Source organism: Pinus tabuliformis, chromosome 3_2, assembly GCF_031772625.1.
Source record: "Pinus tabuliformis cultivar Carrire ecotype Pingquan chromosome 3_2, CPIR1, whole genome shotgun sequence".
Lineage (NCBI taxonomy): Eukaryota > Viridiplantae > Streptophyta > Pinopsida > Pinales > Pinaceae > Pinus > Pinus tabuliformis.
This window is the reverse complement of record NC_142302.1, coordinates 530,405,587-530,430,805: the sequence shown is the minus strand read 5'-3', so window position 1 is coordinate 530,430,805 and position 25,219 is coordinate 530,405,587. Positions and strand designations below refer to the sequence as shown.

At 35.0% G+C, this 25,219-nt stretch overlaps 1 protein-coding gene across 1 annotated transcript; it reads right to left on the bottom strand.

The window, feature by feature from the left end:
- Positions 1–20,046: 20,046 nt before the first annotated feature.
- Positions 20,047–21,222, bottom strand: LOC149181631 (uncharacterized). The gene has a single exon (XM_089414274.1). It carries the CDS (start codon positions 21,220–21,222, stop codon positions 20,047–20,049), a length of 1,176 nt encoding a protein of 391 aa, XP_089270400.1.
- Positions 21,223–25,219: the final 3,997 nt, after the last annotated feature.

The window sequence follows — 25,219 nt, the reverse complement described above, 5'->3', positions numbered from 1 at the left end:
CCATTTTTACTCTTGATGGGATCAAATATTTTTTCACTCTATGCTAGTTTGCATATCACGATATTTGATACCTCTCGGGGGTTAGTAGATCTAGAGTAAAGATGGACCTATGCTGGTTTAATTCCCCCATTTAAATAGGCTACATTCCAGGTGACTACCATGGGTCAATACCATGTGCCATTTTGGTGAATACCATGGGTCAATAACATGTGCCATTTTTATTTTTATTAATACTAATATTAGGGTTAATAATGTTTTTTTGCATGGTATTAACAACAATCTAGTCCATCGTATTCGTCCCATAGTATTTTACCCATAGGTTTCTTCTAAATATAAAGAATTTTTTGAGTGTTCGTAAATATAAGGTGACTTATGTAGTAAATATAAAAAATGTTTTATTTGTTTACCATACCTCTCGTTTATTTATATTTTTATTAATTTACCATACCTCTTTTACAAATATGGTATTTGGCCCATAGGGTTCACTTAAATAAAACCTCTTTCTTGAGCCTTCATAAATAGAACAAGGGTTATGGACTAAATATAAAAAGAGGTTTTATTTATTTGCCATACCTCCACTTTACTTATATTTTTATTTGTTTACACCCTTGCATGTATATAAGGTGACTTATGGAGTAAATATAAAGAATGTTTTATTTATTTACCATACCTCTCATTTATATATATTTTTATTAATTTACCATACCTCTTTTATAAATATGGTATTTGAGCCTTTGGCCCATAGGATTCACTTAAATAAAACCTATTCTTGAAAATAGGCGAATGTATTCACTCAAATAAAACTTATTTTTGAAAATGGGTGAATGGAAGGTTGTAACTCCTAATTTCAAGGGCTAAATTTACCTTTTTTACCCTTTCCCTTAAAATAAGGTGGGCTATTTGAGGTGATTTATAAAAATGTACTATGATACAAAATATTCTCCCATTAAAAATTTAAAACCCCTTAATTTCGCCAAAGGGCGAACATTCGCCCCTAAAATTTTCTATGGTCCTTGACCAAGAAAGACAAAAAATTGCAAGTATCTTTGAGCAATCCACATACGGGTAGCAACAAAAAGACGGTGAACAATAGAAAAATGAAGAGGTTAGTCAAGGTAAGAAAGAGGATGAAATAGAATTTTAGCATTTAGAAGAAAAAGCAGGCCTATGGAGCATGGATTTTGATGGAGCCATGGGTAAGGATGGTGCTGACATAGGGATTTGGATTCTCAACCCTGTTTTCCAGCCAAATTGAGTCCCTAGTAATGTTAGAATTTGTTCATAAAAATTGGCCTTTGACTGTTCTAACAATGAAGCTGAATATGAAGCGCTGATTGCAGGTTGAAAATTCTCAAAAAGCTTAATGCAAAAAGGATATCAGTATATGGAGATTTGGAGCTGATAATCAAACAAGTCAAGGGTGAATATCAAGCCAAACACTCGCGGGTGAGAGCCTACCGAAATGAAGTTTTAGATACCTTAAGAATATTTCCAGATTATACCTTGACAACAGTACCTCGTGCTCAAAATTTTATTGCAAATTCACTTGCCACTGCTGCAAGTAATTTGAAGATTCCGATGAATTCCAACAACAAGTTTGAGATCCATGTCAAACACCGCCCTGCTGTTCCAGACAATTTAAGGTATTGGCAGGTGTTTTGGGATAATAAGGAGATCAATACCTTTTTGCATAATGAAGTAAACTACAAAGATGCTTCCATAGATGGTAATTATGATACTGAAGAACTAGAAAATGAGGTGAATCAAATGGAAATATTGCAACTGAAAGACAACATTATTCCTAAAGGTCTCATACCTTTAGACGAAATTTCTGATCAAGATGATGTGGCTATAAAGCCAAGCTTGGTGCCTATAGACAAAGGTGTAGAGAAGGCGAATCTCGGAACAACGAATAAGCCCAAGTTTGTGACATTGTCAAAGACATTGTCTCGTGAGGTAAAGTTTAAATATGTTATATTATTATCTAAATTTGATGATGTGTCTACTTGGGATTATTCAGATCTAAAGGTGTATAACAAAGACATAATTCAGCACACTATTGCCATCAAGCCAAATCAGAAGGCATTCCGATGGAAGCTGAGAAGAATCAATCTCAAGTTGCTACCATCAATTGAAAAAGAGGTGAACATATTATACAAGGCTGGTATAATTATCCCAATTAGATTTTCTTATTGGATTTCAAATCTTGTTCCTATGAGAAAAAAGACTGGGGAGATCAGATTGTGTATCGATTTCCAGAATCTAAATAGTCATTGAAGGACAATTACCCACTACCAAAGATGGATCATATACTCTAAAGAGTGGTTGGAGCATCGCACATGTCACTACTCGATGGATATTCAAGGTATAATCAAATTTTAGTACATGAGGATGATCGAGATAAGACTGCATTTACCACTCCTTGGGGAATTTTTTGTTATGCTAAAATTCCATTTGGTTTGAAAAATGTTGGAGCCACATTTTAGCGTTCAATGGACATCGCTTTTGCCAATAAAAAGGATGTATTTTTGGTTGTCTATATAGATGATTTGACATTTTTTTCAGGTTCAGATGATGAGCATCTTCACCATTTGAGGATTGTGTTTCAGCAATGTAGGAAATTTGGGATATCACTCAATCCGAAGAAAATTCTCTTTGCCATGGATGAAGGGAAGCTACTTGGCCATATTATCTCAAAACAAGGAATTCACATTGATCCTTCAAGGATAAAAGCAATTCGGCAGATAGATTTTGAGAATAACAAGAAAGAGATACAAGCTTTTAACGGTAAGATGAATTTCCTATAAAGATTTGTACCCAATCTAGCTAAGCATTTGAGAGAAATTACTAGTATGTTAAAGGAGGACAGCGTGGTAAAATGGGTGGAGGATGCTATGAAATCATTTAATTTGGTAAAGTATGCTTTATCTACAGCCCTAGTTTTCGTTAGTCCCGATTATACACAAGATTTAATTTTATTCTCATTTGCATATGAGCATACCATGGTAGCAGTTTTAATGCAGAAGAGAGATCAGCTAGAAAATCCCATTGCATTTTTCAACCGGACCATTAGAGATGTTGCTTTCCGGTACAACATAATTGAGAAATAGGCTCTTTCTCTTGTCAAAGCTTTGAAGGACTTCAGAGTGTATATTCTGCACTCTCACATCATAGCATACGTTCCTAACACAGTGGTTAAGGATGTGCTGGTACAAACCGATCTAGAAGGAAGGTAGGGAAAATGGATTGCATCAGTGTTAGAATACGATCTAGAGATCAAGCCTACAAAGCTGATCAAAGGACAAGGTCTAGCGAGGTTAATGGTGGAATCAAATTTGCATGCTTTAGATATAAATCTTATTGTAGCCATGTCTGAAGATAAAAAAGAAAGATCCCTGATTCAAGTGTCTAAAATGTTCCTTCAGTCACCATGGTATTCAAATATTGTGTATGTACTTCATCACTTCTCACCAACTCTCGGGATCACAAAGAACAAAGATAGATCTCTCAAACTTAAAGCTGTTAATTATACATTTTGAATAATGCCCTTTATTGGAAGGATCCAGGAGGTGTTTTGTTGAACTGTTTAATTGAAGATGAAGCCCAGTAGGTGATGAGTGACTTTCACAAGGGTGATTGTGGTAGTCACTTGTTCTAGAAGAAAAAAACAAACAAAATTTTGAGAGCAGCTTTTTACTAGCCAACCTTACTTTTAGATGTTTACAAAACAGTCATGAGCTGTCATGAATGTCAGGTCTTTCAGGGTAAAAGAAAATTGCTACCTCTTCCTCTAAAATTGGTTGAAGTCAATGCACCCTTTCAGCAGTGGGGACTTAATTTTATGAGGAAAATCCATCCAACATCGTCAGCTTAGCACAAGAGGATCCTAACAGCAACCGACTATTCTACCAAGTGGATTGAAGAAATTCCAACGAAATAGGCAACAAATGCGGTAATCATTCAATTTTTGGAATCAAATATTTTATCTCTTTTTGGTTGTCTTAGTAAAATTATCACAGATAATGCAGCTGCATTCAAATCCAAGAAGATGATGGATTTTTGCAGCAAGTATAGGACTACCTTGGGTCATTCTATAGCATATTATTTGCAAGGTAATGGTTTGGATGAATCATCCAATAATTCATTGGTGAACATCATCAAGAAGCTACTAGAAACAAATAAGAGGGTTTGGCATAAAAAGTTAGTTAATTCTTAATGGGCTCATAGGGTGAGCCAAAAGAAGTCCATAGGTATGTCTCCGTTTGAAATATTTTACGGCATGGACATAGTCTTTCCGACATCTCTTGCAGTTCTGGTTGTGAAAATTTTACAAGAGGCTGGGAGTGAGGAAGATGATTTTCAGTGAAGAATCAATGAGATGATCCATTTACAACAGACAAGGGAGGAAGTTTTCCAAAACACTTTTAGATTACATGAGAAGATTGGAAAGATCTATGACCAGAAAACAAAAGAAGATAAATTCCAGCTTGAGGATGTAGTGTTGTGGTGGGATTCTAGGAATGAAGATAAGGGCAAGCACAGTAAGTTTGAAAACTTATGGAAGGTATCCTACAAGATTGCCACATACATAGGACAAAATGCATTTCTGCTTAAAGAGATGGATGGACATGATTGTTCAGGAGGACCAGTCAATGGTAGGCTTCTGAAGCATTACTTCTTCTAAGGTGATTTCTAAAATCGTGAAGTGATCATTGTATATACCATTTTCCTTTTCATTGCAAGTGTTCAAAGGTACACAATCATTTCACCTTGGGGCCCGAGGTGAAGGCTATAAATTTGAGTGATTTGTATGAGTTTGTGTATTTAGTTTAATCAGTTTGAGGCTTCAGTCATCTTTAATAATCTCAATTTCAGTTTTTGAATTATCTTGACCATATTGCCTAATGTATGAGGCACTAGTCTACTTGTTCCCAGATATCTATGGTTCTTGACACCTCCAAGGAGCTACCATCCCCTTTGGAGCCAATGTTAGTGTCAGTGTCTTCACACCACCATGAGTGATCAAAATTTACTCTTTTGCATTTCATACTAGGAGTTCCATTATGATGAGTTGCATTCCATTAGGTCATGGATCTACTGATGGTATAGTTTATTTCAACTTTTCCCTCATGATATATATCTGCTGACCTCTTGTTATTCTTTTTAGTCAATGGTTCATGCTTATTTTCAGTTAATTTCATCAATTAGGTCTTAGTTCTTAGGGTTTCACTCTCATTAAGTATTAGGGCTTTACCATGGTCAAATTTCAGCGACTATTGATTAATAATGGTCAAAAGACACATGAGGATGATGATAATGATCAGAAAAGTACTAATTTCTTAATTTGTAAGCCTAATAAAGTTCTCACCTCAAAACTAGTTTTGATGTGAAAACAGAGCATTTGTATTTTATTGTTAAATTTCATGTAATTTTATTTATTTAATATGTAATAAATTGTTCCATGCTGCTCCTCGTCACCTGGTGATATTTCCAAGTACTTGGCACTACAAAATTAAAATGAATTTGAGCATCAATTCACCTATCCAAGTGAAAAGATCAAGCATCCAAAAAACGAAGTATTTTAAAAAGCAAATAGACATTACAAAGTGGGTTTTGTACATCAAAAATCAAAAAGTTGAAAGGCTATATAAAGATCATCCCTCTATTGACCATTTCGTTGTTTGACTTGAATTTCAAGAGCTGAAAGGCGATTTTAAAGTGTCATTGAGTGAAAGAAGTCCAATCATTGTGTTTTTGGAGAAAATCATATCGACGTTGTGCACCATAGGCCGGCGCTATGCACCTGACCGGTGCTACACACCTAGCAGATTTCCTCAGTGAAAAAATGAATGAGCACTGTGCACCTGGGGGGTGCTACACACCTGGGTGAGGCACTGTTCACATGGCAGCTAAGCCCCAAATCATTTCAAATCGCTCCAAATTGCTTAATTCATCCAATTTTACCTCTTTGCAAGTAAATACCTCAATGTTTTTTGTTGAAAAAGGGTTTTTATAGCAAGTCTTGGTGATTCTCTCACTCATAAAGTTAAACCCTAGTGTTTTCACCAAACTATCTCATAAAATTTAAAAGCTCACTCATTTATTACTTTCCTATCTCATCCATTTGCTACTGTTCCCTAAGCCCCATCCTCTCATATAGATTTCCTAAACACCAATCCCTCATATATTCTCCCCAAATCCTATACATTCTCCACAAAAACCTACATAATTAAATCTTACATACATCCCTAAACCCTACACCATCCCTAAACCCTACTCACTCCCAAAATCCCCTTCAGACTCTTATTCACTCTTAATTATTCATTCATAAAATCTCTTCATACGCCTGTTTATTCATCCACTCTATCTCTTCATCCACTACAAATGATCACAACAATAAAAAAAATGGAAAGAGATAGTGAATATGAGCTTGAAGAAGATACCCTTAGTGGAAATTCGAGGGAGAGCAACATATAACACAAGAAGCGTCATAAAGGAGGAAGGGTTATTAGAGAGGAGTCCACTAGTTTGAGGGAGTTGCAAGCCTGCGCACTTGCCATTTATTGCTTTAAACACTAGTCATGTTTTGATTTTTGTGAAATGGTAGAAAGGGTTAAATTTCATCATGAGTTAGCAAGGTTGTTTGTGACACATTTGGACAACAATGAAGTATCCCTTTCTGGAGTTACATTCACCTTATCACCATCTATCATTTCAAAGGCTACAGGTATTCCAGATGTGGGTGAAAAATGGAACAAAGGTCAGGATATTGATAGGGAGTAATATGAGCCTTACATAAAGGCTAAATATAAATACAAATTCAAGAGAGTATTCCCCTTCAAGTTCTTTGAAGATAGGTTTGATCCATTGATAAAGATCATTATCAAGTACCCCACTTGTGAAGGTAGGTTCTCCTGATTGTATGCCTACCACATTAGACTGCTGATGCATTTCAATAGAGTAAGAATGATGAATATGCCTTAATTCATGTTTAGAAACATTGAGAAGATGACACTTATTGCAAAGAAGAAACCATACCCCCAGCAGTTAAATAGCATTTTCCACTACTCTTTGATTATAATCATTCTTCTACATCAACTGAACCTTCTTAACATGCCACGGGAGACTTTCATTTCTCATGAGATGGTCATAGGCCCACAAATATTTTCATTAGTACAACATGAAGAAGGTGAACCTTCACGACATGAAAAGGTCAAAGAGACTGAAATTGTTGGAGTGCCAGTGTATGTGACATATAAAAGGGGCACTAGGAAACATTTTGCAGCTGCTAGGCGATTATTATCTCCACTAGGTGTGAAAGGGGTCTCGCCTTAATCATTAGGCTACAGGCAAATGCTATCTCCACAAGGAGTGGAAGGGGCTATGCCTTCATCTTCAGCAAGACAGGTATAGATTGAGTAGCAAAGCAAGGGCAGAGGTAAGGGCAAGAAAGAGATGCAAAGGAAGGATCTTAGTGATGAACAAGAAAGAGATTTTGACCTTGTTGATCATGAGGAGACACAACAGCACTCCACTCATCAAAGGGTTGATGTCATTAACTTATAAACTCAAGATCCAAAGACTGCCAAAGACATGATCATAAAAGAAAAAAAGGTTGAGATACAATTCTTATCAGATAACTTAGAAAGGACTAAGTAGGTCATCAAATATTTAGAGCAAGAAAACAAACAATTGAACAACAAGCAAGCCCTCATGGAGCTGCAAATGATTAAAGCAAACAAGTGAAGGGATAAAAGGGCCCGTGTCAAGTTTACTCATCTTGAGCAAAGGATTCAAAATGCTAGGGAAACATGGCTTTATAGGGTCAAAATACACCTTGAGGGGCTGATTGAGAAGGCTAACAGATCCAAGAAGATGCTTCGCCACATGGCCTACCACTACATGACTCACACCAAGATCTGTAACATAAGAATGAGGAAGCTTAAGGCAGGGTTGAGGAAGGCCTTAAGGAGCAAAAAGGAGCATGATAAGTTGAAAATATTAGCTGAAGCCTCACTAGCCCATTAAAGCAACTAATGGTGGTGCCTTGTTCCAAATCTAAGCAAGTTTTGATAAATTTTGTTCATTTTCAAATTTTGAAATTATGAACATAGAAAATTTCCCTAGGTGCATAGCACCATCAGCACTACGCTTTTCACTAGAGGAATTTTTGAAGAAATGAATTTTTTATTTGGATTCAACATGATGAGATCATCAAACCCAAAAAATCTCAACAATTTTGGAGCAAAAATATGTCACCAAAAGGTCAAAAAATACCAAAAAATGACCTCTCTGCCTCTTTCTTGATGCATAGAAGAAACCTTGGGTTATTTCACTTTTTAAGGGGAAAATGATCTCAAAATTAAAAAATTTCAAGTTGTTTCAAAAACTAGACAAATATTCCTTTGCAGTAAGCTATCTTAGGCTCAATTTGGCCAAGCAGAAGGCCTCCAAAACTGCGTCTTAAGTGGCGCTATGCACCTGGCTAATGGCACTACGCATAGAGCTAGTTTGCCCAAACAATCCAATTTTCGCCTAGTTTCTCTGCAAGTTGACTTTTTGTCTCTTCATGGATGAATTTATGGTTATAATTAATGCTATGGTATGTAAATGTAATTGTGAAATGATCTTATGGGGTAGATTCATCAGTTCAAGTTGGTTTGGGGATCAATGAATCAGTTTCCATGGTTTTAGAGGCAAGGTGTTCCACTACCTATATTCTTATTCCCTGTTTGGAAATTGTTGTAACAGTTCCTTATCTCTAGGATTCGACCCCTGATGGCTAGAATAAGTATTTTGATGTCAATATTATGTATTTTTCAGTCATTAGCAAAGGTTGGACTCTCTTGGATGCTCTAAGCTATATTGTACACCTTTATCCGCAGTTTGGCAAGGAAATAAACCAGGATTTGCAGCTATTTTTATGGGATACTTGTGGTAAAGTGTTTTTTCATAGTTTCTTCTTCTCTTATTAGTTTTGCTCATGTGTTATGTGTGCCACAATCTAATTCGTTTCTTCTAGCTAAATGATATCAATGTAGATAGGTAGAATACATTGGTTACAATACTCTGCCTTGGGAAACCATTTTTTTTTTTTTGTTTTCTACTACTTGAGAAGGATACATGAGCTTTGCATGCCCTCCTAAGCTCCTCACTAGTCTGAGACCTACCATCTCACTCAATTTCAAGTGCCAAAACACCTACCTACCTCGCCCCGTAGAACACCTTGCATTCCTGACTTGATTTCCCAGACCCAACACTGCCTGCTCCATTTGATCCAAAAAAATACCCAACAAAATCAATAAAAAACGCTATAGGTACTATACCTAGCCTAAAATCAAAATTTGATACGGTCATCTCGAATGAGATTAACAAGGAGAGAGCCCCCTCCCGACCTTGTAGGGCTAGCTACCACGTTAAGCTTGGTTTGTGGTTATCTTAGGATTGCCTTCTTTCAGCTTGAGGTAAATCTGGGATTTAACACCTTTAACAAAATTATTGAAGAAAGATGCATTTTCATGGACTCTAGAACCAACGAAGGCTTTTGAACATCTTAAAGAGGCAATGTGCCAAACACTAATCTTAGCTATGTGAGACATCACAAAATCCTTTATTATGGAATGTGATGCCTCAGGAAATGGAATTGGTGTTGTTTTAATGCAAGAATAAAGACCCATTACTTTCAAAATTTGTCCAATCAAAGGAAATTATTTACACAAAGCTATTTATGAGAAGGAAATGTTGGCAATACTACATGCACTTAAGAAATGGTGACCCTACCTAATGGGAAGACACTTCAAGGTAAAAATGAATCATGATAGTCTTAAATACATTTTAGAAAAAATATTATCTTGAGAAGAGCAACAAAAATGGGTCACAAAGATGTTGGGTTATGAATTTGAAATCATCTACAAAAAGGGGAAGAAAAATGTTGTGGCAGATGCACTCTCAAGAAAGGATGAGGACGTGGAAGAATTTCTTTGTCCCGTTTCTATTATTCAATGAGATTGGATAAATGAAGCAAGCAATGAATGGAAGAACGACGAAGAAGTGTGGGCACTCATTGAAAAGTTATAACAAGATCCCAGTACATCTGATACATTTAGCTAGAAAAATCATTCATTATGGTACAAAGATCGCTTATACCTATGTAAGAATTCCTGACTCGAACAAAATATTCTGTTGGAATTACACACCTCTGCCTTAGGAGGACACTCGGGACTTTTATAAACTTACCACAGGGTTAAGAAGGATTTTTTTGGGATCGCCTTAAATCAGATATTCAAAAGTGTGTGGAGGAATGTTTTGTTTGCCAACAAAATAAAGTTGAAACAATTAAGACCCTAGGTCTATTACAACCTTTATCCATTGTAATCCAACGTTGGGAAGAAGTCTCAATGGATTTTATCATACGTTTACCCAAGCTGAAAGGAAAGAGTGTCATCATGGTGGTAGTTGACAAACTTATGATGTATGCACACTTTTGTGCATTATATCATCCATTTAAATCCAGTACAGTTTGTACTGCATTTATGGAAACAATTAAAAAGATACATGGAAACCCAAATATTATTGTAAGTGACAGAGATCCTATTTTCACTAGAAATTTTTGGAAAAAATTATTTTCTTGTCTTGGTAATCAGTTAGCTCATAGCTCATCTTATCACCCTCGATCTAATGGGAAAACTAATATAGTAAACAAATGTTTGGCAGGATGTATTTGTTGTTTTGTATCTAATAAACAAACACAATGGGTCAAATCATTAACTCTTATTGAATGGTGGTATAAGACTTCCTTCCATACTGCAACAAAAATGACCCCATTTATGGCACTTTATGGATATCATCCACCGTCCATCACATCATATTTAAGAGAAAATTCTAAGGTTCAAGAAATGGAACATCACATTTAGCATCAAAAACAAGTTCTCCAACTATTAAAGGATAACCTCACTTTGGCATAGAATAGAATGAAACAACAGGAAAATCAACATCACGGCGAAAGAAGTTTTGATGTAGGTGGCTAGGTATTCCTACATATATAACCATATAAACAAATGTCTCTCAAACAAGCTAATAAGGATAATAAATTATCATCAAAGTATCATGGTATGTATAAGGTGTTGCAAAATATTGGTGTTGTGGCATACAAATTGGAGCTCCCTATAGATTCCTGAGTGCGCCCAGTTTTTCATGTTTCATGATTAAAGAAGGTTATATGTGACAAGCTCCCAATTCAAACAATATTTCTAGAACTTGACTAGAAAGGAAAAATCATACTAGAACCTGAATCAGTCACAGAAACTAGAACTCGACAACTACGAAATTGATCAATTTTGGAATATTTCAGAAGAACTTACCTACTAAAGATTCCACATGGGAGGATAATAATTTTATACATAAGAATCCATAACTACTAGAGAATTGAGGACAACACATTTTTGAAGGAGATGGGCATGTTAGGTCCTTATAATTCTAGTGATTCCTTCATTACCATTGTAACTGTTTCCCTTATTATTACTGTTACGCACCTATTGTCCCCATATTTTTATTGTTGTGCCCCATAGAAGCCCAATATTGTTATTATTGTTCCCTTATATTATTATTGTTCTATCGATTTGATTATATTGTGACCCCTTAGACTCCTATATATAGAAAGGAGGTTTTATCATTTGTGTCATCCAAGAATTGTTCATTCAAGTAATGCAAAGGAGGTTTCCCCCTCAAAGAGGTTGATTTTGAAGTCTTTGGTCTATCTTTTCTTCTATTTTGTGAGATGGTTACATATCACTCCCCCCTCCCCTTGTAAACGTCGTGCTGCATTTGGCACAACACATAATGAATGAATGAAATACTACAAATAATATAATACTTGTTGAATTTGGGCTTCTGTGATGCATATGAAGATTATTAAGATGGTTTTTGGCAATAATCACATCGAAATTCATTTTTCGACGTGTTTCAAACAAACAAGTGTGGTTCATCGTCAGGACAAGATGAAGAATCAGTCCATGGCCCCAAGTTAAATAGAGAGATCCATCATTCAACGACTACTTTTGACGAAGGAGACAACTATAGAGGACACAAAAACAACTACATTTGACTGGACCAAGAGACAGGGAAATAAGTCAGAATGATTTAATTTATTAATTAAAATATTATTGTTATTATTTATTTTTTTAGTTTGTTAAAACAATTCATTAAGATTTTTATTCTTAACCAACAAATTTATTTATAATCAACCAAGTTTTTTAACTAACCTAAACATCGAACCTCAGATGTAAATATTTTTTATGTCCTCTTTAATACTTTAAAACTACCTAATAAATAGATAGTTAATTAGTTAGCATGACCATAATTGCATTTATGTATTTACTTTAACTATATATGTAACTTCCTAGGTAATACAATAAGGGTGAACCTTATGAAGATTTATCGGATAAATCAAATATAAATAACTTAGTTAAAATAAATATTAAAGGTGTCATGATCTAAAAGTTTATTAAATAACCCATAAATTAGTTAATAAGACTATATTTAAGATTTATAAGTATATAAAAAATAAAACCTAATTAAAGGCAAGACTACAGGAAACTAAATATAATAAAAGTAAAGGAGGGAGAGTTTAGTAACCATCAAATAGTAAGAGTAGAAAACTAATTAAATAAAGGTTAATGAGAAAAAATCAAAAGCCTAGCAAAGGAAACAAAGGGAAATAAACAACCCCGAGGACCCAAGAGAGAAAACCAAATAGAAAAAAGGCCCCAAGGTAACTAACCAGGGGAAAAGGCGAGGGGGGGGTGGTGGGGTAAAGGGCAAGGATCCAACAATTTCTAATCCTACAAATGTCATCTCTATTGAGATTACATGACCTTCTTTCAATTTCAATGGCCTCCCTAAATTTTTGGTGATGAAAAGGAGAAATTTTAGCAATAACCTGGGCCTCTTCAATACATATATGATTTTTAGTCTTCTCCATATGTTCAGCTAGGGCTGAATACCGGGTCCACCCATGTTTAATGTCAGCATCGTGCTTATGAATCCTTTGATTAATGGAGTGCCTTGTTTCACCCACATTGGGAGTCCCACAGGAGCATGGGATAACATAAACACCTTTCATGTCCTTGGGGTCGACGAGGTCTTTAACCGACCTTAGGGAACTACATAAGGTGTTAAGGGGTCTAAAGGTTGATGGACAATTATGCTTCCTAAGGACCCTAGTGATCTTGTGAGGTCCCTTGGATGACGGGGAGATGAAACCCTGGGAATCGATGTTTGGGGTCTTTCTTGACCTTCAGACCTATGCGAGCTATAAGGAAGGCTTTCAGACCTTGGTGCCTGCTATATCCATTGTTGACAAAAAAATTAAGGAGATGGGATTTCTCTTTATCCAGGGACTTTTCATCTGAGATTCTCAGTGCACAAGCAGCTAGTGTGTTGAGAACAGCCAACGTTTGAGTAGGGAAATGATGGGAGTTGGCATGAAGATATTTCTTAGTATGAGTTTTCTTCCGAAAAAACCGATGGGAGAAAGAACCACAATCATTCTTCGAAATGAGAACATCAAGAATAGGAAAGCACCCAGTAATTTCCTGCTCCATAGTGAACTTTATGGAGGAAGATTGACTATAGAGATGCTTGAAAAAGAGATCTAACTCTTCCTGACCATGGGAGCAAATGACACCAATGTCGTCCGCAAATCTCTTCCATAGCTTGGGCAGGAGACGGGCTGAGGCTAAAGCCTTGGATTCAAAATATTCCATAAAAATATTAGCCACAAATGGGGACAGGGGAGAACCCATTGCATAATAATAATATTATTATTATTTTAATTAATAAATTAAATAATTTGGACTTCCTTCCTTGTCTCTTCGTCCAATAAAATGTAGTTGTTTTTGTGTCCTTTGTAGTTGTTTCCTTGGTGAAAAGTAGTCGTTGAATGATGGATCTCTCTATTTAACTTTGGGCCATGATCTGATTCTTCATCACGTCGTCATGATGAGCCACACTTGCTGGTTTGAAACGCGTCGACAAATGAATTTCGATGTGATTGTTGTCAAAAACCATCTTAATAATATAACACTTACAAAACATTATCACCCCTTTTAATTTTTTTTGCACATGAGGGGTTGTAGGAGTACATGATCAATAATCTAGTGAAACAATGGACATTTCTTTTTTTACACCATGAGAATCTCTCTATGCTCATATATTTTCCTAATTGGTCTACAACATTCCTCAAAGTGTACACCTAAATGAGGAACACCTTATTTTTTTGAATTATATTTTTAACAATGTGATGCTCTACATGAATACATTTTTCCTAAGAATAATATGGTAGGTTCTTCTGTAGGAATATTGCAGTCTGTCTATCACATTTTATTGTCACAAATTGAATCATAAATTCCCTCACAACAAATATAGGATGCATTAACTCCTCCTCAAAAAATACTGGAGCTAATATAGCAACTAATCCTATTGTTGTCACATACATGAGATTTTTCCCAAATTTAATAAAACAGAAAATCTCAACAGGAAGGTGGAAAAACCTTAAAGAATATTCTATATTCACTAACAAAGTATATGAGAACACAACAATTCTCTTGGTGTAGAGAAGCAATGAGCATTATTGCATGTTGTGTATGCATTAGATGCTTTGCATAGTTATCCTTGTGTGCAGTTTGTATGTGTTGGGCACAATACGAAGTCATAAGGAGGATGAAAATCCCTCTTGTTCAATAGGGATAGTTATTGTAGGGTTCAAATCCCATGTAAAAAAATTTGGCTATTTTCTCGAATCCATTTTTTGTGATTTTCGACACAACTTTCGCTTTTACTAATTTTTGTTGCATAGTAATTCAAGCCATAATTTTGTAATTTATTTATTGAACAATGATTATATTTTAATCCAAAGTTAATTAACTAGACATTTATGAAGTCTAAAAAAACATAAATATTTTCTTCTAATATTGTAAATAAGATATTGAAAATTCATTCTAATTTTCTAGATATAAATTTCTAAAATAACATATTCACATTATTAACCATCTAAATAAAAATTAATTATACAAATTTAAAGGCCACAAAGAAAGCTATATTTTGACTTGAATCATTTAAGTCAAGAATTACTAAGAATCTGCTCGATTTCGTTTAATATTATAATATATTAGAGTATAAATCCTCCGTAAGGGGTCTTACAAGTAGTATTACGACATCAATAGATAGTTTTGAAAACAAAGCTACCTTCCGCGTATATGGTTTCTTCTTTAATACATAATACTTCATAATATTATGATTTTACGTAACATACCATTTGTGGATTTGTTTAGGTTTACCTAAGAATTTAGAATTACAAATTGATTGAATAATTTTTTGTGTATTTATGGTTGATATCAAAATAGAAAATAATATTAAACAATAATTATTTAAATAATTCATTAAACTTATAATTGAGGCAAATTAATCATAGCTTTTCAATACAGATTTATAGTTACAATACACATTTAATGTTACTGAGTTATAATAAGTATTTTACAGTTTAAATCGAGTAGCGAATTTATGTTTTTTTTAGGTAATTGGAGAAAATATAATTCTATCTTCAAAACATTAAATTTTAAAATATGTTAGTTTAAATAAAACTTTAAGAAATATATAAAATTGGAAAAAAAGTATCGCTCAAAAACTTTTATTTTTTTGGGAGAGGGGTGAGGTGCTAGTTCATTCTTGAGAAATTTGGAACTATCATATTCCTTAATTTCATAAATGGAATCCAATACTTAGGTGTATGGCGTACTTTATCCAATAGGAATTTGTCCAAGTTGTTTCTCTTCATATCCATAAGTTGGGCCATTGCGAGGGTTTTCAAGTTTATAATTTGACAAATTCATTTTGGCTCATTCTTGTTGGGGGTTAAACATAAGATAATTTTCAAAAGGATTTTATATATAGGTTTTATTGTTTAATTTGACACAATGCATCTGCATAGACAAAATAATACTAAGACGGTTCTACAAAAGGTTTGGCAACAATGCATGAAGTTGGTCTCACAGAACATCAATGATAAAAAGTATCATTACTTTATCCAATGTCATGAGAACAAGTGTGAGTGTATTTTCACATTAGCTAATAGTTGTGGGAGTTAATTCTATTCCCTCTCTCCGAGTTGGCATGCTATGGTTCATAAATTTCACCATGGAACATGTGTAGTAGGACACTCACTTTGCAAAGGTATTTATGGGATGGTATGCCTTTGCAAAATGGAAATTATGGAAGTTCATGGTTGATTTGATGCATTATAAGGATCTAATGTTGCACTTTTTGGATTTAACCCTCAAGGAGGAAGCTAAAAGAATTATTTTCTAAGAAGTTAGTGTAATTTATAGATTTATGGGTAAAGAGAGATGCACTAACTTGTCATAGCTTCTTCTTGTGCATGGAAACTACTTTGCAGGAGCTCATGCATGTTTATCATTAGTAGTTGATTGGTATCCCCACTTTCTTCTTAGTGATGATGTAGCCACCTAGTTCTTTTTGTAGTCATGGCCTCCTCTTTTTGTTTAGCCTAAATTTATTTTCATATGTGGCCTATAAATCTATAATGTTTCTTTCGATTATAATTCCTTTCTTATTTGGAATTTGACCTTATTTGTAAGATCCATGATGACTCTATGAAGTCACATTATTTTGTGGGTTCCAAGGAGGTTGGCATCCAAAGCTAACATGAATAGAAAGAGAAATTTTATCCTTCTCATTTCAAAACTTGAGGAAATTCAAGAGGTTACGTTACATTTATAAATTGGGTGTGTTGAAGTATTGAAATAAATTTTCTTTACCATGGGCAACATGATTCTATAAGGATAACAAATTTAAAAAGTAGGAGATGAAATTACCACTAGACAAGTGATACTAAAGAACTACAACAAGGGTGTTATGTCTCTCAATATATTCAATTAATTCTTTGATTACATTTATGTTTCTCATACCTAATTTGATCGTAGCCATTGTAATTATGGAGAGTATTACTTCTACAAGGGTGGAAAATCATCTAGACAAGGTCTAGGCTTACGCAAAAACAAAAAATTGAATTTTGACTATTATTAGATTTTTTTTTGTCAAATTTATACCATTAAGACCTCTAAGATAATTATTTTTTCTGTAAACTATATTATGGAATTAAATCATTTATATAGATTAATATTGAATAAACAATCTCAATTTTAGGTATCTTCCTTGAAATGCTATATGTTCAAGTAGAAATTTATCAAAATAGTATTTTTTATTGTGATTTTACACACACATATATAATCATTTCATATTATTCCTAAACTAATATATTAATTAGATTATTTTTTTTTGATAAAAATTTAAAATTTAAAATTGAATATAATTATGTTGGGAAGTGCATTATATATCTAGTATGTGGGTGATGTGTGATTCCATCCATGCTCAATATGAAACTACCACATGTTCTTAAGAAAAAAGTACTCTCTATATATTTAAATGTATGATATAATGCAAAAAAAAAGAGAAGTAAATATACATGTTAAACTAAATATCCATTAAAACCACTAAAATAATTAATTTTCTTTTTTCCCTGAAATATATTATGGAATTAAATATTTTATATAAATTAATATTGAATAAACCATCTTAATTTTAGGTATTTTCCTTGAAATGCTATATGTTCCACTAGAAATTTTATCAATATAGTATTATATATATCTATATCTATATATATATATAAAAGTTAGATTAATTTTTTTTTTTATATATATATATATATATGTTGAGAGACACATTTTATAGCTATTATGTAGGTGATGTATGATTCCATGCATGCTCAATGTGGAGCTCACACTTGTTCTTTAGAAAGAAATATTGTTTATAAATAAAAATGTATTCTATAATAAAAATAAGTAAATATACATTTTCGACTAAATATATAATTAAAAACATTATACAACATTAATAAGACCACTCTTATTATATCATTTTGATTCATTTTTTATATTACACCCTAGTATGAAAGAAAAGTTTTAAGAAGATTTCACATTTCCTCTCACATCTATGAATAAAATATTTCAATACATATATTTTATACTAGCTCTAGTTGATAAGATAATTAGAAGTTTATATATATATATATATATATATACTTTTCAAATATTTTAATATAAGACTTAAATAAAAAAATTTGTTAACTAATATATTTTAATGGAAATCTTATATAGAGAGAGACAGAGAAAGACAAAAGAAACTAACACATGCACACACTTATGTTAAGCATATTAATATATTTTATATAAAGAATAAATAATTAAAAGTAAAATAATTCATTTTATTTCTACGCACACACTTATGTTAAGCATATTAATATATTTTATATAAGGAATAAATAATTAAAAGTAAAATAATTCATTTTATTTCTTAATAAGAATAGATGTGTAATTATCCAATTCTTAATATAATATTGATATATATGATTGAAAAAATATTATTAATAATAAAAACATTCAATTTAGGTAATAAATAAAATATTCACTCTATAAGGTTGAAATTAAAATGTATTTAAAATATAATAATAAAAAAATTCGAGGAAAAACTCAATTATTTCTCAAAGCTATCTGAATTAGTGTAAACTAGGAAATCCAAGGTTGGATTCCCTTGCATGACTTGGTCTATATAATATAGAGAAAAGACAGATCCTAAATATAGTAATAGCAGCGGAAATAAACAATGACCAAAATAAACTCCATATCGATATAATTGTGTCACATAAATATAAAACAAACTTAATTAGAATATATATAATAGTTTAAATTTATTTAAAATATTATAATGGAATAAAATATATCAATCTAATAAAATATCAAAATTCCCCTTTATTTAAAAATTATTATATCTAGTATATCAAAATAGTTATCTTAATAAATTCATTTGGTAACTTATTTTATATATATAGTATCAATATTTTATGATAAATAGTTTGGAGGGAAAAACATGTATCATTTAACTTTTATTCAAATAGTTTATTTTAAATATTATACCAACCTTGTACTTTGCATCAGAATTGGTCTTTTAGGTTGCATTCATTATTTAGAATTACAAATTAATTACTAAATATTAAAAAATGATTATTATAATTAATTTTAAATAAGTTATTATGTTTATTGCATCGAAATAGTTGGGTATGAAAGAAATATGTAATTTCTTGAGTTAAAAATTAAAATGAAGTTTTCTATATACAAGCAAATAAAGTAAGCTATAGTAATAAAAATATTGAGCTTACCTATTTGGTTAACCTTTAGAAATTTTAAGTATCAATAATATTGGATAATATCGTTTTCATTTTGATAGTAAGACTTAGTGTTAATAATAAAATTATGAAAAATATTTCATTTTATATTTTTATTTAAAGAAACATAATTTTATATGAATTTTAAAGAGAGAAAAAATAATTAAAAAAAAATTATTTTATTTTTTTAATATAAAGAAAACTTATAATTCATATATATATGGAATGAGAAAAAATAATTAAAAAATGAAATACTTTTAAATGAGGAAGATTTGTGACTTATTTAATTCTTAATTTAAAATTAATAATTGTATTTATAAGGTATAAATAACAGTTAATGAATTTAATGTAAGTTTTTTTTTTTCCAAAGAAAAAAACGAACTTTTTTATAAGAAATAAAAAAGTTTCAAAGCATATGAGTTAATATTCTGCCAAAAAAGCTGCCTCATAAGGAGCAAAGGCTTCTCTGATAAAGATCATCAGCACCCTTACAGAACACTAACAAAGTCTCCTGTACTCGGCCTGAACAGCCATAGCCAAGGAAAAAGAGCTGAAGTCCACAGTGTCTCCTGGGTCTCCTTTCATGAGGAAAACAACCCAGAAAAAACAAAACAGTAGCCAGTTCACAATCTGCTCTATCAAACCAGAGCATAACAGTATATAATAGGAAATAAAAACATAGTTGACATATGCCACCGATATCATATGAAACACAGATAATCTAGTGCATATAGATGGAAATCAAAAAACATTTATATGTTTGGAGGGAGATCCGACACACGGATCTGTTCCTGAACCTGTTCTGTTACTCTCCAAGAGCCCACAGCTTGATGCAGGCCTTCTTTAGATAGCCGATCTGCCTCCTCATTGTACTCCCTGTAGATGTGGTCAATAGAAAAGACATTAAACTGCTGTTTTAAAAAATGAATTTCTTCTAGTAAAGGCATCAACATGTAGTGTTGGCATCTATGTTTCCCATTAACCCAGTTAACAACATTCATCGAATCTCCATAAATCCGAACTGTGAGAATATTTTTGTGAAGGAGCCAACAAAGGAGCAGCTTTAAAGCAGTGAGTTCAGCAAAGTTATTTGTTCCCCTCCCTATTCCCACTGAGGCCTTTAGTGAGTGAGAATCGCTAAGATGTATGCACAACCCTGTACCCATGTAATTGTTTTGAGCTGCCCCGTCAAAGAAAACCCACGGTATCCCATCTCTGATACGAGGTTCCTTCCGCGGGACAATATTTGCAGGTTCCTCCTTTACATGAATGCTTTCAAGGATGGCACTGCTTTGAATGGCAATAGCAGCCACCGGGGTCGACAAATCTCTAAAAATACTACGATTCCTTGCAATCCAAATACCCCAGCATATGATGGGTGGCAAATTCCTCAGGTTCCTCTCTTGAAAGTGATTCCACCAATATTCCCAGGCTGTGGCCATACACTCTCCCTCCCATCTTAGTTTTACATTTATGAGCCTTTCTGCTTCATTCCAAACCTGTTTTGTAAAAGGGCATGATAGGAAAAGATGGGAAATGGATTCGGAGTCAGCAAAACACAGAGGGCATCTACCAGGACCCTGCTTAAACTGGGCTTGAAGAATTTCCCAAGTAGGAATCTTATGATTTAAGGCGCACCAAAAGAAGATTCTAGCCTTTTTAGGACATTTAAGTTTGAACAAAGGCTTTGACCACCAAACAGGAGGGTTCCATCCTTTATTCTTCTTCAAGAAACTGTAACCAGCCTTTGGAGAATATAGCCCTGTCTCCGCATGTGCCCAAACCAGAGAATCCGGCCTATCTTTTATTCTTACATTGGATCTTCTAAGCTCCTGAATGAATAGCTGCCATTCATTCCCCCAGGCGGGATCTATTCCTAGATCGGCTTCAGACTTCCAAGCCTGCCCCCATATAGATGACTGCTCCATAATTGCAATCTGCCTTAAGTTTCTTATTCCTATATCGTCCAGGTGAGTGAGCATTCCAGGAGAAAGAGCAAAACCCTCACTACACCCAACCCACGGGTCCCTACCTATCCTCAAATTTTCTCCATTTCCGACCCGCCAAGCCAGCCCTTGTTCAATTACCTTAAAAGCCTCAGAAGTGGCTTTCCAGATGACAGAATAGTTTCTTCCTTTTTTGTTTGGCGTTCTAATCCAATCTTCGAGTGGAGTAGGGTCAATGTACTTTCTCTTAACTACCTTCGTCTAGAGATTCTCCATGGAGATGATTCTCCATCCTGTTTTTGCTGCTAAGGCTACGCTGAAGTCATTGGGACTTTTCAAACCCCATCCACCCCAGTCTTTTGGTCTTGCGATCTTGTCCCATGCCACCCATGGAAGGACGGAATCCTCTTTTGACCCAGACCACAGAAACCTACTGCAAATGTGCTTTATTTTGTGGAGAATTCCTTTTAGAATCCAAGTCAATGCTGCCCAAAAAACCGGAATAGCCTGAAGGACTGAATTTACCAATGTAAGTCTTCCTGCCCTAGAAAGCCACTTGAAACTCCAATGGGATATTTTTTGTTCAATCTTCGCTATTAGCCAATTCCAGTATTGCTTTCTGTAAGATGATGGTTTAAGCCAAAAACCAAGATATTTGAACGGCTGCTCCATATTACAGGTTCCAAAAGGCAAGTGAGCAGCAATCATCGTCTCCTCCTGTCTATTGAAGCCTTCAAAAATTAGTTGAGACTTTCTTTCATTTATTTGAAGCCCTGTAGCTTTCAAGAACTGATCAAGAATGCGCTTAATCTCTAAAATTTCATTTAAGTTCCAATTTGTAAACAAAAGAATATCATCGACAAAGAGCAGATGAGTAATGAACAGATTAACAGCAACTTCCAAACCTTTTACCAAACCTAAGCTTTTTTCCTTTGCAATAAGTCTGCTCAAGCCTTCTGCGGCAAGAAGGAATAGCAGGGGGGAGAGCGGACACCCTTGACACAACCCTCTTTGACTTTTAAAGAATTGAGAAGCAGCTCCATTTATCAGGACAACAAAATTTACATTTGTGATACATCCCATGATCCAATTTATGAAGCCCACCTGGAACCCCAGGTGTGTCAAGAGTAGCTTTAAATACGTCCAACTGACCCTGTCATATGCTTTAGATAGGTCTATTTTGAGCACTGCCCGGTTTTTGTTTGCTTGCCTGATACTATGAATAGTTTCTTGAGCTACCCCTATAGCTTCATGAATTTGACGCCCATCCAAGAAACCAAATTGCTCCTTTGAAATACAGCAAGATAAAAAGAGTTTCAGGCGAACTGCAATGATCTTTGCTATAATCTTGTAGATGGTATTGCACAGAGAGATAGGCCTAAAGTCTTCAAAAGAACCAGGGTCTTCCTTTTTTGGAATAAGAGCTATGAAAGTTGCATTGAACGGACCATAGATTTCTCCTTTCACTCTAGATTCCTCCACCACTTCAGTAATTTCTGCCCCGATAGATTCAAAAAAGTGTGTAAAAAGTTCTATGGTCCATCCATCCGGCCCTGGACTTTTATCTTTCGCCATAGACTTTATTACACTTTCTACTTCTTCCTTTGTCACTTCTCTAAAAATATCTTCAGCTTCTTCCTCCTCCACAAAACGAGGAAAGGACTGTGCAGTTCTGATTATTTCAGGCAATGAAATCCCCCCAGGATCGGAGAAGAGAGATTGGAAGTGACTCTTTCCCATAGAGGACAGATCTTCAAATGATGTGGCCTCCCTGCCTTCAGAATCCCTCAGCTTCCAGATAGTATTTGCATTCCTCCGCCCTTTTGCATAATTATGAAAAAAAATTGTGTTTTCATCCCCTGCTTTCAGCCAAATAGCTCTGCTTTTCAATCTCCACTCCTCTTCTCTATCCAGTAAGATCTTCGCTTTTCTCTTTTCCAGAGCCAGGATTCTTTCTTTCGATTCCTGGGATGCATAAGCATCAGCCTCTGGGTCTTCAAGAACCCCCAGGGCCTCATCAATGCTGACTAGCTCCTCAATTTGTTTTTTCCTTCTAGCTGAAGCCCATTCAATAGCAGCTTTCTTAAGTCTCTTAAGATTATCCATGAATCGACCTGCTTTGTTCTTCGATTGCTCCGAGCCCGCATGTCTCCAGGTTTCATTGAAAATTTTTATGAAGGATTCCTCCTGAAGCCAAGAGGCATTGAATTTGAAAGGAGCGGCCGGTTTTGGAGGGGGCTTTGAGAATTCCAGTAGGATGGGAAAGTGGTCTGAGTTTCCACCTTCACCCACCCATTGCTGAAACAGAGGAATATTGGACGCCAACCTTTCACTGATAAGAAACTGATCCAATCTTTTCACAATTCTATCATCCCCCGTTCTTCTGTTCCTCCAGGTTGGTTTTGCTTTAATGATATTTACATCAATCAGTTGATGAGAAAGGAGGGCATTAGAAAAGAAACCAGTCAGGGGATCCTCCCTCGCAAGAGGCCCCCAAGCTTCAGCGATACCCATAGAAAAGTTTAGGTATCCCCCAATTATTAGATTTTTATCTTTGATCAGGCCTTTTGAGAGGAGATCATTCCAAAAAGAAACCCTTCCCTGACAAGGGCCGTAAACATTAACAATCAACAAAGGGATATCAAAATCAAGGGACACAACCTCCAATCCCAAAACATTTGGTAATCCCCAGGAATTTAAAACCTTCAGCCTTCCTTTCTTAAATCCCATGGCAAGCCCTCCCGAGTGACCTGCAGCATCAACAGCTATGAAGACCCAACCCGGTAAGAGAGAGTAGAGAGACGATTAAATATCCATACTTTTGCCCAAAGTTTCTTGAAGAAAAACTATATCCGGGTTATTACGCGAGATAAGGTCTTTCAGAGCTAGTTTTTTGGGTTTACTAGCTAAACCCCTGCAATTCCAAGAAAAGCAAATCATTTAATAACCGCCTCAGGGGGTTTTGCTGCTCTAAGCGCCCCAGGAATTGTCATCTGTTTCCCATCAGCTACATCATAAACGGCTTTAGCTTGAGTTTTTGAAAGCATGGATTTTCGCCCTCTACCCTTCTTAGAACAAGCCTTAGGGGTCTCAGTCCCTAACCCACCTACAGGCTCCATAATCTCCTTCGAACAACCCGACTTCTTGCTGTGGGATCTAAGGTTATAATGGCGAGCAGCAGAAGAAGGCCCAGCACCCTTACCCAAAGGGGGGAAATCCTCACAGTTCAGATTTAAGGAGGGCAATTCAGCAGAGAGATTATCAATATTTTGCATAACATCCTTACATTTATTTAACAGAGAAACCCCCCCGACAAAAGATTCAGATATAAAGGCAGTATTTTTTTGAGAGGACTGCATACCCGATTGTTCTTCTTCGTTGGCGACGGCCAGAACAGGAGTAGGAGAATCCAGCATCGGTTGATCCTCGGACGAAATCAGCGTGCCTCCGTCCTCCTTGAGCTTTCCTTCCACTAACTGATGCAGGTGCTCTTCCGCATTAGTCCCAATTGGAATTGTCTCCTCCTGCGGACTCTCGACATGCCTTCTGTGCCCTTCCCACTCCTCATCATCTCTTTGAGTCCTCCTCTTTCTCCTTACCAACAGGCAGTCACTCGCCAGATGCCCATATTCATGGCAGCGATGGCAGCGGAACGGAAGGAGTTCATAGTCCAAAGGTTGTTCTATAACATACTCCCTATAGCGCAAAGTAATAGATTTTGCCAGGCCTTCCTTGGGGTTGAGTCTCACCAGGATTCTTGCCACTGCTTTCTCATAAGTATGAAGATACGACCTATCGACATCCAGATAGGTTCCCAGCAAGTTCCCTATAGAATTGAAAACAGAGTCCGCCCAGAGGAAGGGAGGTAAGCTTGGAGCCCTTACCCATACAGGGAACTCGTCGACCTTTTCTTTGGCGACATCGAAGAGCGGTGTCCATCTTTTGAAGAAGACCGGCCGGTTCCCGAATTCCCAATTTC

Excerpts from the sequence above, each read along its gene's own strand:
- LOC149181631 (XM_089414274.1), bottom strand. The coding sequence starts at position 21,222 with ATGGAGCAGTCATCTATATGGGGGCAGGCTTGGAAGTCTGAAGCCGAT.